The sequence below is a fragment of the Cercospora beticola genome, chromosome 4, assembly GCF_033473495.1.
Source record: "Cercospora beticola chromosome 4, complete sequence".
Classification (NCBI taxonomy): Eukaryota; Fungi; Ascomycota; class Dothideomycetes; order Mycosphaerellales; family Mycosphaerellaceae; genus Cercospora; species Cercospora beticola.
Window position 1 is genome coordinate 3324121 of NC_088938.1, and position 15301 is coordinate 3339421.

At 53.5% G+C, this 15301-nt stretch overlaps 6 protein-coding genes across 6 annotated transcripts; 5 read left to right on the forward strand and 1 right to left on the reverse strand.

Annotated features, from left to right (window-relative positions):
* Window positions 1–439: 439 nt before the first annotated feature.
* Window positions 440–1858, forward strand: RHO25_006944 (uncharacterized protein; the record flags this gene model as incomplete). Its single annotated transcript, XM_023597738.2, has 1 exon — window positions 440–1858. The coding sequence occupies one exon, from the start codon at window positions 440–442 to the stop codon at window positions 1856–1858; it is 1419 nt and encodes a 472-aa protein (XP_023452323.1).
* An 867-nt stretch (window positions 1859–2725) lies between these two features.
* Window positions 2726–4183, forward strand: RHO25_006945 (uncharacterized protein; the record flags this gene model as incomplete). Its single annotated transcript, XM_023597739.2, has 2 exons — window positions 2726–2783; window positions 2841–4183. The coding sequence occupies 2 exons, from the start codon at window positions 2726–2728 to the stop codon at window positions 4181–4183; spliced, it is 1401 nt and encodes a 466-aa protein (XP_023452324.1).
* A 320-nt stretch (window positions 4184–4503) lies between these two features.
* Window positions 4504–5477, reverse strand: RHO25_006946 (uncharacterized protein; the record flags this gene model as incomplete). Its single annotated transcript, XM_023597740.2, has 2 exons — window positions 4504–4713; window positions 4770–5477. The coding sequence occupies 2 exons, from the start codon at window positions 5475–5477 to the stop codon at window positions 4504–4506; spliced, it is 918 nt and encodes a 305-aa protein (XP_023452325.1).
* Window positions 5478–5896: 419 nt separating this feature from the next.
* On the forward strand, window positions 5897–10798 carry RHO25_006947 (uncharacterized protein; the record flags this gene model as incomplete). Its single annotated transcript, XM_023597741.2, has 1 exon — window positions 5897–10798. The coding sequence occupies one exon, from the start codon at window positions 5897–5899 to the stop codon at window positions 10796–10798; it is 4902 nt and encodes a 1633-aa protein (XP_023452326.1).
* A 597-nt stretch (window positions 10799–11395) lies between these two features.
* RHO25_006948 (uncharacterized protein) lies at window positions 11396–12583 on the forward strand (the record flags this gene model as incomplete). The annotated part of the gene is made up of 2 exons (XM_023597742.2): window positions 11396–11741; window positions 11790–12583. 2 exons carry the CDS (start codon window positions 11396–11398, stop codon window positions 12581–12583), a joined length of 1140 nt encoding a protein of 379 aa, XP_023452328.2.
* A 555-nt stretch (window positions 12584–13138) lies between these two features.
* Window positions 13139–14806, forward strand: RHO25_006949 (uncharacterized protein; the record flags this gene model as incomplete). Its single annotated transcript, XM_023597743.2, has 1 exon — window positions 13139–14806. The coding sequence occupies one exon, from the start codon at window positions 13139–13141 to the stop codon at window positions 14804–14806; it is 1668 nt and encodes a 555-aa protein (XP_023452329.1).
* Window positions 14807–15301: the final 495 nt, after the last annotated feature.

Here is a 15301-nt window from a genome sequence, read left to right on the forward strand (position 1 = left end):
GTCCAGCCCGTTGCGCACCGTTGTGCAATTTCTTGGATCCACTTGATTGGGCGTACCTCTTATTAGTCGTTTCAGCCTCCCTCTCCTCGCGGACCCCCCGTTCACTCCAACGACCCATCCGGAGACACCACACATTATACGTTGCTGTCCTGCAGTGACGCTCACGCTCGTTCACCTGCACTGCATTCTCACCACAGTCACTCATTGCAAGAAAGCAGCAGTCACGCGCCGCCTTCACGAGCGTTTGCACGGCAACCGGCTTTTGTGAACAGCCAACCCAGGGGTTCGACAATAGCTTCACCCACGACAATCAGACAATCAGACGTCACAATAGTTGCGCCAGTACGCCTCTGCCGCGCACGACTTCCGAATCAAATCTCTCCGATACCACAATTCAAAAGTCTCACATCGACCCTCTCACCTGTCAACAAACGCCAACATGCGATATTCTTTGGGAGCCGCAGCGCTCTTCGCAGCGACAGTTACCGCCGACTTCTGCTCCGAGGGCAGCGTTGACGATGGTGGCAATTACTATTGCAAGTGTGTCAAGGCCATCACATACACTGGTGTGGGTGGCGCGGGTTCCTACAACAAGATCACGAACATGGACGGCTCGTCTGGCGCATGCTCCAGCTCTCCAAATGGATACTCCGGAACTCTTGCTCCATTCGACGAGGAGGTCTCGCTCCATCTCCGTGGACCACTTATACTGAAGCAGCTTGCAGTATACACCCCGAGCTCTTCCTCCTCATCTCCCACCAGCTATTCGCGACGAGCAGTCCATGAGCGCCGTCACATTGGTGGTGCACATGGACACGGACATCATGCCCACCTTCACAAGAAACGGGATGCCGCGCTGGGCGATGTCGTCAATGCCATCATTGATGGCAAGACGGTCTCATGGCTGAACAACTACTCTGGAGAGCCTGCCGCGAGTTCGGGTTCTTCTGCCGCTAGCCCGCAAGTGAACAACGCGCCTGCCGCCAACAGCGCGAGCACCAATTCTGCTCCAGCCACTGGCGCCAGCAGGGCGAAGTCCAGCTCATCGAGCAGCTCGAGCAGCAGCAGCAGCGATGACGACGACGACGACGAAACCTCGACTGGCGAGGGCTGGAATCGTGTCGCCTACTACAATGCAGAGAAGCAGACCGCTGATGGTCTCGTGTTTCTTAACCACGAGGGTGGCACTGCCGGCTCCGGCATCTTCGACTACAGCTTCGGTAACTCGCTGTCGTACGCCAGTGCCGATGGCTGCAGCGGTGCAGGCTCACCACAAATTCTAAAGGATTGTACCATCCCATCCAAGAACGAGGTGGTTGTCATGAGTGACAAGAAATGCTCCGAGGGCGACGACGGATGTGGCTACTACCGTAACGGTACTGTCGCATACCACGGTTTCGACGGACCCAGCAAGGCTTTCTTCTTCGAGTTCGGCATGCCGGATGACGGAACCACCACTGCTGACATCTACAGCCCGACCAACATGCCCGCCATCTGGATGCTCAACGCTCAAATCCCACGTACTCTGCAGTACGGAAAGCCAGAATGCTCCTGCTGGACCAGCGGCTGCGGTGAATTCGACATCTTCGAGGTCCTCGCTCCTGGTGACAAGCGCTGCAAGTCGACCCTGCACGGAAACATTGCCGGCGGCAGCAGCGATTACTTCGAACGCCCAACCAGCGGCACCATTAAGGCTGCGCTCCTCCTTTACAAGGACAACATCCACGTCAAGATCCTCGACAACAACACTGACTGCTTCGGCAAGACCATGGGCAACACATTTGTCGATGAGATGGTCCAGTCCACCGCTGCCCAAGATCTACAGAACCTGGTCTCCCTCTTCCAGCTCAGCGGTTGAGCGGACAAGAGTGTTCATTTTGTGATATGCTCTTCGAACGCATCATCAGCATGCAATCATGATAGGGAAACCAGCGGGAGTTTTTGACGGCGTGTCCTTCATATTTTGAATGAAAGCCTCTTTGGCTACGGCTTGATTCGTGGAATTGCACGGACTTGATTGACTTCGGGTGGGCTGTTCATTGTCAGGCATGTACAGATGCTCCTGGCTATGCTTGTGCTCTCGTGAGTGAAAGTAGTGCGACGGGTCTACAATGTTTAGTATAGATCAGCCTCGGCGCTGTACCTTGGGCAGGACACAGATAGCCTGGTACAGATGATTGATTTTTGTTCTTCAACGTGCTCGGCGTCTTTGTTCGTTGATACCTGTTCATCGCGTAGTCCGCGGCTTGACAACATTGTCAGCCATGCTCGAATGTGTGATGATAGTGGATGGCTGAATGGCGTGGTCGGTGCGAGCATACGGCCGATGCACCTTGGCCGCAAACAGTGCCTCGGCATCGAGAGTAATCTGCTGCCGTGGCTGTGATGGCAGTCTGGCTCATCCTGCAGTCCCTTCACAACACTCGCCCGTGGTTTCCCTCGCACTTCTTTCACTATCCTTCAGATACAACACCGCATTGAAACGCAGATTTGGCCCAATACTGCAGGTCGCAAATTCGTGAAAGAAACATTGTCCGGATCGCACAGACGTCGATTCGTGAGATCCCTGTCGCTTCTCCGCACAAACGACGCCATCCGTTCAGCGACATGCGCTGATAGCGCCGCTGTGACACCGCCGCCCACAGTACAGCGAGCAGCCTAGACACCGTCACTCGAGGGCGCACACGGCAGACGGCGTGAAGGAGAGGTCAGAACGGCGCGCGACATGTCTGGTGCCTCTCCGCCGAAGCCCTGGGAGCGAGCGGGCGCCGGCGGCTCTTCTGGTAGGTCGCAACACTTCGGGAACAAGTCTCACGGACTGCAATCTGACTCTTGTGTAGCCGCAATACCCAGCTCAATGACTTCGACAGCGGCGACACCGACAGCGACGACGACGGCCGCATCTTCTGCTGCGGCACCCGCATTACCTGCGCGAACAGACGCACTCAGCACCGTCGCAAACCGAACAGCGGCGAATTACTCCACAATGAATAGAGCGTCACCTTATTCATCACCTTATGGCATGGGAGGAATGGGTACCATGGGAGGGTATGGCGGTTATGGATCTTCATACAGCTCGCCGTACAGCCGTTTCGGCGGCATGGGCGGTATGGGAAGCATGTACGGCGGAGGCATGTATGGAGGTATGGGCGGATACGGCGGCTACGGCATGAACGGCGGCATGTATGGACAACCTGGACAGATTGGACCCGACGGCCAGCCGATAAGCTTGACGCAAGCATACAGCAACAGCACACAAGCCACATTCCAGATGATCGAGAGCATAGTCGGGGCCTTTGGAGGATTTGCACAAATGCTGGAGAGCACATATATGGCCACGCATTCGTCCTTCTTCGCCATGGTCAGTGTGGCAGAGCAGTTCGGAAACCTCAAGCAGACGCTTGGCTCTGTTTTGGGCATCTTCACAATCATGCGGTGGATACGAACAGCCATCGCCAAGTTGACCGGCCGACCGCCTCCGGCATCATCGAAAGAGCTGACGCCAGCCAACTTCGCACAATTTAGCGGCCAGCCTGGTCCAGACGGCCAACCGGTCGCGAAACCAAGCCGAAAACCCTTCGTCTTCTTCATCGTAGCCGTCTTCGGCCTCCCTTGGCTCATGGGAAAACTCATCCGAGCCCTGGCAGCCTCACAGGAGGCGCAACAACAACAAATGATGCCACTCGACGCGAATGGCCAACCCACACAACCCATCGATCCCTCGAAACTCGACTTCTGCCGAGTTCTGTACGATTACACCCCACAGGCCCAACCCGGCCAAGCCTTCCAAGAAGGCATCGACCTCGCGGTCAAGAAAGGCGATCTCGTCGCTGTCCTCAGCAAGACCGATCCCATGGGCCAACCATCCGAATGGTGGCGCTGCCGAGCCCGAGACGGCGGCGTCGGTTACCTCCCATCACCTTATCTAGAGACCATCCAACGCAAGCCACAGCAACAGGCTATTATGGCCAAGGGCTCGCAAAGTCAACCAGGCAGCGAGACGAACTCGCGAGTTAATACGATGACTTCTCACAGTGTGGGCAGCCGAGCGAATTCGATGAAGATTACAGATCGCGAAAAGGCGGAGGTGCAGAATGTCAGCAAGGATTTGCCTCCGGCGATCAAGGGCAAGCCGGGAGATATGGGAATTGAGAGCTTTCAGAAGGGCGCTTTTAATTCGTGAAAGAATTTCTCTAGATTGATTGGATGATTGTATGAGCGAGCGTCGAATTTTTATGTATTCATTTGAGGGACAATGGTCTTTCGTGTATAGGTTATGGCATTTCTTTCTGGTTCTTCATAAAAGATGGATTTGAGGATTGCATTACTTTTTAGCCAGATGTGCCGCAATAGGATGACGATTTTTCCCGTGCATTTAATCAAGCAGCTGAAAAGTGATTAAACTTCACAGGCACAAATTCTCATTGCAGAAGAACGAATATCTTCGTGCCTGCTACATATCTCGACCTACCTGCAGACCCATTTCCTGATATAGTCACGAGATCACAAATACGACCCTCCAGAAAACTTCCCAGCGAAGCCTTGAGCTTTATTCAACATTTCTCTGCGCTGTGTTGCCGAGATCACGCCTCCGCCTATATCTTTTTCTCGGTCAAAGGCGCGTTTGCTTGGGTCGTCTTCTAATTTCTCTGTAGAGCCATTTGCTTTGGATTTCTGAGAATGTTGTTCTAATAGTGAGGGGCCGCATTTTTCCTGCATTCGAGGTTAGTAATGCGATGGTTCAAGACTTTTGTTATAGTCAAACTTACATTCACGATTCTGTGCGCTTCTTCATCTTTCCGTGCTTTGGCACTTTGTGCTGCGGAAGTTTTGTTCGTGGCAGCGCTGGTGGTCTTGTTGGTATTGCTACTACTGCTTATGCCCATCATTTCGTCTTGCAATCGCTTTTGTTTTTGTTCGGGTGTTTCGTGCCATGTGGAATTGTCTGTTTCGCCCTTGTGGGCTCCTTTGCCGGCGAATTTGGTTGGGCGGGCTTTGAGAGGGTCGAGACGTGCGGCGAGGTCGTCTTGTTTGGGGGGCATCATCATCCAGTCGTCGCGTTTGGGTTTGCTAGAGGTGAGCTCGTCGTTGTGGTCTCCATGGTAAGAACCTTGTGAGAGTGCTGTGCTTGGTGTTGGGTCGGCCGCGCTGGGTAGGGCTGGGCCATATCCGTCGTCGCTGTCATCGCTGCTGTCGTCTGCTTGTTGGTTTGGTGGTGGCCCGGGAGGTCGCTCGTCGAGAGGTGCTGGAGGGGGAGCTGGACCAGCTACTCTTCGAGGAGTCGAGCCCTGTGACTCCGGCTCTTCTTGTGCTGCAGGCAGTGCAGGTCCAATCTTTCTTCGCTTTTCTGGCTCTTCTGGACTTGCAGCCCGTTTTGCGCCGGAGGTCGTGGCAGCTTGTTCTCCCGCTTCCTCCTCCTGCTGTCTTTTTCTCTTGGCCAGTAAGTGCGGCGGCAGGTCTGGAGTCATGTCCGACATCGTGGTCGTTTGTTGCACGGTAACTTTGGCGAGGATGGTGGTTGTGGTGAAGTGCGCATGTGAAGGTGGAGCTGTCGTCAGCGGAGGCAAGCCCGCCCACGCTGCTCGACCACCTCAGAGCTCGCGACTTTCACTGCCAACCCATTGCGTCGCACGACATTGGCAAAGCGTTTTATTGACTCGGTGAGGGACTGGAGACGGAGTCCAGATTGAATAACGACCAGACGAACCGTCTCGACGACTGTGCCGCACGTGGGAAGCGATTACGACAACTTGATCCTTCCGCATATCCACCCACCTCCATATATGCTGTCGAGACTCTCTTTGGTGGCACGCGGTCTGGCTAGAAAGGAGCGGCGAATTTCTTTCACCTCTGAATTGCACAACGACAAAGCAATGCGCGACCAACGAGAAGACCTATGAGCTCCGTGATTGGAGACGCCCACGAAGGTGGCAGCAATGAGGATGTGGAAGCGGACGAGTCGACCAGAGACGCCGAGGCAAGGATAGAGACCGGCCAAGAGGAGGATAACGAAGACGTGGAGTATGGAGACTTCGAAGAGCCTTTGCCGCGTGAAGAGGTCCTAGCAGTAGAAGAAGGTGTGCTGCCAGAGCCTGGGGATGAACATGCGGACGCGGACACTACGGGAGCTGTGGACGATGCTGGAGATCAAGACTATGCGCAGCTGGAGAATGGACAGGACAGCAGTGTTGCAGGAGAGGATGCAGATGCTGGTCCAAGCACACCAATAGCGAAGGGGAGTCCGTTGGGCAGCCCTCTCGACTCTGGGTCGATACCCGATGATACTCCTTCGCGAGCTGGCTCAGTTGCTTCTACCGCACGCGATGCGTCGCCAATGCCACGACGGCCGTCGCAGCGCAAAGTCGTGCCAAGGACCCCTTCAGGCGCGTTGCAACCATTCGAGAGACGATTCGAGACCAGGCTATCGTCAGCACCTGCTTCGCCAAGAGCACAGTCCCCAGCATTCTTGAGCCCACATTCGCGGCAGATCTCCATTTCGTCTCAGCTCTCTGGTATCTCTTCGGATGCTGGTGATTCTGCTACTGACACTCCACAAGCGCCATGGGATGTGATACGATGGACGAAGCTGCGCAAACTTACGGGCCAAGCCTTCTCTGAAAGTGGCAAGCGAAGTTTTGGACGTCCGACGTGTTCGGCTGTGTCGGCTCTGATTGCTGTAGGCACTTCTAAGGGTCTGGTTCTGGGTTTCGACTATCATCAGACTCTCAAAATCATTATTGGTCCTGGCACTAAGGCAACGGAATGTGGCTCTGTCACATCTCTGGCAATAGCTGCAGACTATTCGACGATCGCGAGTGGCCATGCGAACGGGTCTATCTTCACTTGGGAGGTTAGCAGACCTTCGAGGCCGTTTCTCCATGTACCACCTCTCGATAGGAGCGTCCTCCGGGAGCGGGCCCATCCCGATGGACACTTAGAGGATTCTGCCATCTTGCACGTAGGCTTCCTCGGCACTCGCCATACTGCGCTTGCCTCTGCCGATGCGGGCGGCATGGCCTTCTCTCATCTGGCCACAAGAGGACTTGGTGCAGTAACTAGATCGATCAAAACGACGCGGCTCCTAGGACGTTATCCTCCAGCTAGCCCACAGGAGGAACGAACGCGAAAACCTAGTTCCGTTCTCGCCTTCTCGCCTCTGCCGCTCGGTAATATCGAGCAGGCTACCGATTCTATGGGTCTGACGGCGCTTCTCACACCCTATCTGCTTGTCATTGTATCGACTACGCCGATTGCTCAGACCCAGCACAAATCTCCCAGACCAAAGGACGTCACTCCACACAGCACTTTGAGCGGCTGTCTAGCCTGGTTTCCAGCCGTCAAGCTCAAAAGCTCCAGTGCCGACGCAGAGAAAGGCACATCGGACACTAAGCTAGTATATTGCTGGTCGAATGTGTTGACGGTTCTGGACGTCAAAATCGTGGAAGCCAAGGAGGAGGACAAACAAAAACCTCCGACGCTCGAGTTCCATGCTAGAAGTCGGTGGCGAGCGGATGAAGCCATTGTCGCTGTTCAATGGCTAAGTCGTTCCGTGCTCGGAGTATTAACCATAAGCCAGAGACTGCTCATTGTTGAAGATGGCACTTTGCAAGTCACGGACTCCATCGATCTGCTCCACAGGCATATCTATCACCAAGACTTATTCTCACATCAGCTACAGAGTGTGGTAGAACGACTCGACTCAGAAGACCCGTCACTCCACGGGGTCATTGCGGATGCATTCTACATGAGCTTCAAGGCCTACAAAGGGCGCACTTTCCTTCTTGGCTTCAATGATCTCACTGTAGGCACACTTTCGAATTGGGCCGACAGACTAATGGCTCTCATGGAAAACGGCGACCACATCAATGCTATTCGACTCGCGACAGAATACTATACCGGAGGAGCCAACAATGTCGTTATCGGTCTGCCAGAGGCCGACGCTGCCAGACATGAAGTCGTCAGAGAGCGCTTATTGGCAATGATATCCGCGTCGCTTAATTACACTTTTGCGCAACAAGATGAAGACAGGAATATCAGGCTGAAGGAGTTGGCTGAGGTGTGTTTTGAGGCATGCGTGGCCATGAAGGAGCTGGACTATCTCTGCGCCACGGTATTTGAGATCTTCGAGGAGTCAGATGAAGAAGACGTCTTTATTGCAACGCTCGAGCCATATGTGCTCGACGGTGAGCTAACCGGCCTTCCGCCAGCCGTCGTTGCTGCAACAGTCACATACTTCATCGGCGAAAATCAGGCAGCACGTTTGGAGGAGCTGCTCATCCGATTGGACCCGCATTCTTTCGACCTGGACCAAGTCACGATGCTATGTCGACAGCACAGCCTGTACGATGCATTGATCTACGTATGGACACAAGCGATTCGGGACTATGTTTCGCCATTGATCGACTTGTTGTCGCTTATGATGATGATCCAAGAAGGGGATGAAGAGGAAGTGCGCCTCGACCACCCTTTCTATGCCCCAGCGATGAAGACATACGCATATTTGGCGTACTCCCTGACAGGGCGACGCTATCCGAGTGGCGATTTCATGGACGATGACGAAGCCTACCGCGCGAGGATGGACTTGTATGAGTATCTTTTTTCTGGGACAGCTGTGGCGTGGCCACCAGGAACCAAGAAGATCCTTCACACCACGCAAAACAGATCCGAGGAGCCAGCGTTTCCATACCTGGATCTGCTTCTGCAATTCGACGCTGCTAGCTTCATGAGCATGCTGAATGAGGCATTTGAGGATCCTTTTCTGAATGAGAACGACGAGGAAGCCGCTGTGAATGGAACGAATCATTCAAATGGCGTTTTGAGCAAGAAGAAAAGCAGACAGCAAATCATTGAAATCATGCTGGACGTGATGCGACAAGGTGAATTCGATCCCGAGCAAGTCGTGTACTTGGACATGTTTGTCGCACGAAGCATGTCGAAGTATCCAGGTCAGCTCATTCTGACTGGCACTTTGCTCAACGGCACACTACAACGCTTGTGCCGGCCACCTCTTGAGTCACTGCGTGATGATTGTCAGCTCAGTGTGGAGTACTTGTTGTCGGTATATCACCCAGCGAATACTGCAGCTCTCATCGAAGCATTGCGGCACGCGAAATTCTTTCGCGTGTTGAAGACGGTCTATCGTGGAGAGAGGATGCTGACCGAGCTGTTATCAACTTACTTCGAGGATCCGGAAGACAAGGAGCATGTGTTCGATTGCATCACTTTCTGCCTTCGAGAAGTTCCCGGCTTGACACCGAAAGAGAGCGCTGCAATCAAAGGGCTCATCGCTGAGCACGTGCAAGACCTAGCAGACATCGATATCGTGGCGGCATCGCGCACTTTAGCAACAACCGCCGCGGATCTGCTGCAAACGAGTGTAGATACTCTGTCCGACTCGTATCAGCAGTTCTTGTTTCTGCGAACCCTTTTGGAGCCTGCATTGCAAAGAGACCAGCGTGTGACCACATCGCCGTTGGCTCAGGACCGGCAAGCTGCTTTTACTGAGCAGTATGTACGCCTCATGTGTCAGCACGAGCCGCTACATGTAGCCGATTACATCAAAACCTTATCGACGAGCGATCTCCGCCTCGAGCAGGTTCTACCAGCAATGGAGAAGTTGGGTGTCATTGATGCCGCGGTAGCTTTGCTCGCACGGGATGGTCTTGCACGAGATGCCATGGACCGACTCGTTTCCCACATGCAAAGTTTGCAGCATGCTTTGGCAAGTTTGCTCCACTCAGCAGCCACGAATGTACAGATCACTCCGGCACAAGACACATGCGACGAACTTGTGGAGGACCTCGAAAAGTACACCAAAGTGGGCATTTGGTTATGCCAAGGGCAAAAATCGACCGCGATCCGTACGCCACGTCCGAGAACCAATTTGGCCTGGGAAATCGACGAAAACGACCTTGACATGGACGAGTTCTTGTGGTTGAACCTTGTCGATGCCATCGTGCAAGTGAGCCAGAATGTAGGCGCTGCCGCAAGCCATTACAATCGCCATCCTGCCGCACATGAGCCGGATAGCTTCGACACGAACAAACTTGCATCATCACTACGATCGAATGTGCAGCGGACCTTCACAGCTCTGTTAGCTGCCACTGCAACACCGGATGTCCGAACAGGCTCCAACACCATTACCTCAACCAAGCAGTCCGCCCCAAATCACCTCAGCTTTCTTCGTATTCTCCGCGCCTTCCTCAGCCGCGCCTCCAGATTCGCACCGTCGCTGTCCGAACTTCGCGCCGTTCTCGCCGACATCTTCTCTGCCTACACATTTGAACAGAGCGTCCTCGAACTTGCACACGGCCTCCTGGGCGCAGACGTTTTCGCCGAAATCGACGAAGTTGTTACGCTCCGCCAACGCGGGTGGCGGCCTCGCACCCAAGTCTGCGAACATTGTAAGCGTCGCGCTTGGGGTCCCGGATCAGGCGAGATCGTTTGGGATGAGTGGGTGCTGAAGGAACAGGAACGAGAAGTGGAGAAAGCGAGAAAGGTCCTGGAACGAGGCGGTGGAGAACAGGCGAGAAGGCTGTCGAGAGGGAAAAGGAAGATGTCAGTGCCTACCACGCCTGGGGTTGGACCTGTTCCGGACGAGGAGGAAAGGAAGAAGCTGAGTTTGGTGGTCTTCGCCTGCAGGCATGTTTTTCATCGGGTCTGTCTCGATGGAGAGGGGAGAGAAGGTGGCGCAGGATTCCTGGCGGCAGGCAGTGGCGGGGGAAGATTGGGACTTACAGCTGCGGCAACGGTGGGAAGAAGAGAGATGTATAAATGCCCGATTTGTGTAGAATCGTAGTAGGGACAATGTGAACAGAAGTATTGCCATTCCGCAGCACCTCCATGGACCGCTAATATTTGACGCTTGCAGTGCCAATATTTGACTGGGCTCGGGCGGGTTTTTCGAAGAGGGCAGGAGGCCGCGGGGAAACATGTCCGCAATCAATCCTTCATGCAGGCGAAGCACAGTGTGGCGGCCTAGCTACCCAGCCTACCCAGCCGCATCGCTGCTCGGCCGTGGACGACATGTGCAGGCTGGAGGAACTTCACCGCATCATGTTGGATAATCTTTGAGCCTCATCATCAAGAAGTCTTCCCTCACATGGCTCCTTCGTCCCGGCCCAGCAGGTCCGACCATCACGACGATGCTCGGGAGTTCTCCAGCGAGGCTGCACAGACGGACTGGGAGTTCCCTAAATTTCGTACAGAACTGCGCAACGACCGTCTTCGGCGCCCCAGAATCGCAAATTTGGTATACGGCGAAGACGGTTGTGCATCTAGGACTGAGTACTCTGACCCGGGCGCGCTGTGGCAAGCGTTAGCTGAAAGGCCAGACCAACGTTCATCTGAAGTGCGACTGGCGATCTGTGAGGATGTCTCTCCGGATCTTCTTGCAATGCTGGGAAACTCCTACAATGTTGACCCGGAATTCTTCCAAGCCCACATGGATGCGAGCGTGTCACGGTTTTCGAAACTCTTCCCCAATCCACCATTGCCAGTCTCGGAGAATCTCGAATCGTCTGCCCATCTTACGCTGCACTATCCTCGGGCACGCTACTTTGCAACGCCGGCAGATTTCGCGGAAGCAAAGCGAGAAATGGAACAGTTCACGATAATGAGGCCAATGTTGGGGGACAAAGTTTGGCAACCCACAGACTGGCTGAGTACAGAGTCTCAAGTATCGATCATTCTCGCGAAGACTTCATTATGGGTCGACAAGCTGGACAATGGAGCTATGACAGGTATTCGACTACGCACGACTTCGTCCTCAGTCTAGCTAATTGACTTAGGGATCCTCCTCCTGGACCCTGCTCTCGAATCGGGTTCTGAACTGCGGGCGGATTATCAGCCGTTCACCAGCTCGTCTGGGAAATTGCACCGGGTGAACATCGAGACGTCGAAAGAGAGAGCTCAGAAAGGCTCACTTTTCGACAAAATTGTGGACGCCTGCTCTAGCTTCGGCGCGGAGGACCTTTCGCGTATCCACAGGGACCCCAGATGCATCGCCATGCCAATGTATCATCAAGTGATCGCCGATTGGTTCCAGGTCTTAAATTGGTTGATGGGAGTATTAAGTGCTCTCGAGTGGCAATTCGAGAAACCCTCGTGGGGTGAAAAGCCAGAGGATCTCAACAACATACTGAGACAGCTTTTGCCATGGCGCCGGACCGCAACCGATTGTCTCTCGATGATCGACGACAATATTGCCAATCTCTTCCCAAGCACGACCTCAAAATCGCACCAGAAGCAGTCTGACATATTCGAGCTGTGGACCGATTTCAGGACTCTGCGACAACAGGCCAATGAGGTCAATGCTCGGATCGGAAGTATCGAAAGTGTTATATTCAACACTATTGCGCTTCAAGAAAGTCGAACGTCCCTAAGGCAGGCCAGACAAGTTCAGTGGCTCACCTACCTTGCCTTTCTTTTCATCCCAGCCAGCTTCGCGGCAAGCTTCTTCGGTATGAGTATAGGCGAGCCTGAGAACTCCAAGGTCTTTACTTCCATCATAATCGCAACCTCCATACCATTGGCACTTTCTGGCTTGGTAGCCTACATTTGGCATTTACGGGAGCGCTCATAAGGCTTTTGCTCGTCTTCGATTCTGTAGGACGAGGCGAGAGGTCAGACGACGAAGGGCTCAAGGTTCTTTCTGGGAATGCAGAGCTGCGAAACTACATCCAAACGTGGCAGCTATTCTCAAGGCATCGTGGCCTCGTATCAGGTCAAAGGCACAAGCTTTGTGGCATCCCGAAGAAGAAGACGAAGGTAGCAGAACACGAAGCATCTTGCACAGCGTTGCACACGACTACATTGAGAGCCGCAGTTATCGGCCCCATGTCGCTGGGCCAGCCACATCACTGTAGTCGCATATACTAGAGCCTACAAGGATCAGAGTCGCTGTACTGCGCTCAGACGAGTATGCACAAGATCCGGGCTGAAGACGCGAAAGCAATGGCCGCATCCTTCATGCACGCACAGCGCCACAGCTCACTCTGCCCCGCATATCGCCCACCTGCCACCTCACCAGCTTTTCTCAGCTCCATTGCGCTGGGAACAGGCTGTCTAAAGCTAGGCCTGATGTCACGCAGATTATCGTGAGGATTACAGCGCCCGCGGGCTCCAGCTTTCGATCTGGATGATGAGGCTTCTGAACACATACACGCAGGCCTTCGAGGAATTCTTTGGCTCACGCCTACCTCACTACGCCATACTGTCCCACGTCTGGTCCCCAAGCGAGGCCTCGCACGAAGCATTTCGTAACACACATTTGACTCGGTCGCCTGGCCATATCAAAATTCAGAGGCTGTGTGAAATCGCGAGTGCCGGATTGCAAGGATGGTTTTTCCCTCTGCAATACGTATGGATTGACACAATCTGTATCGACAAGCGCAGCTCGGCCGAGCTGTCAGAAGCGATCAACAAGATGTATGGATACTACGATCGTGCGGAAGTCTGTCTGGTCTTCCTCCCGGACGTTGATCCAGTCTCGCTGAGGCCTGGCGCACGAGATGCGTCTGACATGGAAGGCATCCGACAAATAGATGGCTTCGCGCCTTTTCTTGAAGAACAATTCATTCACACGAGGTGGTTTAAGCGTGGCTGGACATTGCAGGAGCTCCTGGCTCCGGAGAAGCTACTCTTCTTCAACTCTCGATTTGAGCCTTTGGGCGGCCGCATCCTTTGCGACAGCAGCGAGAAGGCACAAATGGCGACATTCAGGATGATTGAAGGAGTACCTCACAGCATCAGGAATGGTCCAACTATCAGCAATTTGATCATGAAAGGGACCGGTATCGACGAGGATGTTCTTGCCTCCGGATTACGAATCGCTAAGCCTTGTATCGCCAAACGTATGAGCTGGGCAGCCCACCGCACCACCACGCGAGACGAAGACATTGCATACTGCTTATTGGGAATCTTTGACGTCAACATGCCCCTGCTGTACGGCGAAGGTGCCGTGAAGGCTTTCACGCGTCTCCAGATGAAGATCCTCGCCACCTCTACAGACGAGTCGATATTTGCATGGAAGCTTGCAGACCATTTACAAGCCTGGAGTGGCCTCCTGGCTCCCAGCCCAAAGGCGTTTGCGGGCTGCCAGAATATGTCTGAGATCCCATACGATACCGCTGCAGAGACTCGCGGGCTGAAATCCTTTTACTACAAAACTAAAGAAGGACTTGAACTTGCCCTAAGCCTTCCAAGATCCTTGACGCCGTTCAACGACAGACGCTGGATACACCCATTACGATGCGGTTTTCTGCTCGAGAAAGGTAAAATCCGAAGATGCTCTCTACAAGTGAGGACCAAGCCACGTCAAGCAGGTAGATCCGCGGATCACCCGCTCACCGCACAGCGCTGGCGTGCGAGTATCTTCTACCTCGACGGAGCCGATGAATACCAGGCGTTGAAGCAAGCACTAGGCTGGGGCAGACCACATTTACTCGCTGAGAGCTCTGATCAGGTGATTACAGCCCAAAATGAACTCATCGGGCATCTTTCCTCAGCCCTTTCTGGTTACGAAATCCTTCTGCAGGGTGCTCATATGACCTGGAGAGAATGGATGCCAGGTTTGACCGCACAGTCTAACGTCGTTAGATTGGTCTTTCCGTATTATACGTTACGCAGCGAACCAAATTTAGGAGCTCTGATGCCAGAAGATCGAGGCATGGTCAATGCGATGACATTGCGCAGATACACTGTAAAATCTCAAACAAGCGCAGCAGCTCATTTTCAATCTTCTGAAACTGTTTTTGTGACGGGCGTACAAGGCTCATTCCGACATAGACGACCAGTTGGATCTTGAAACGAGCACTGTTTAGCCGATGATAATCACAAGGTGTCTAGCTGAAGGTCGAATAGACAACTGTGCCTGTAGGGTGGTGGGAAGAAGGGAGATGTACAAATGTCCGATTTGTGTAGAATCGTAGGAAATGAGAAGCATGTGAAGTGTCAATTATGAATCCAATGTGTTCTGCTATTTCCTGCTATCACGTTCAAGACTTTCTATGCCTTCGGGGGTCGTTAATGATTAAACATTGGCGCTTTGGTCATCCACGTACCCCCAGAGCTTGTGCAAGCAGTGTTGTAAATCACGAGCACTTGACACGTTCTTTTGTCTTCAATTGAATATCATGCCATCTGGTACTATGCTCGATGGACTCTTACCTAATTTCAATCTCTACATTGTACATGAGATCGAACGACAATGGTATATTCTCTCGAGAAAAGTTGGCCTTGTTGTATTGTACCTGAAGTCTCGCTCGGAATGTGCTGGTACTAAGCACATGGAAAGCTGTTC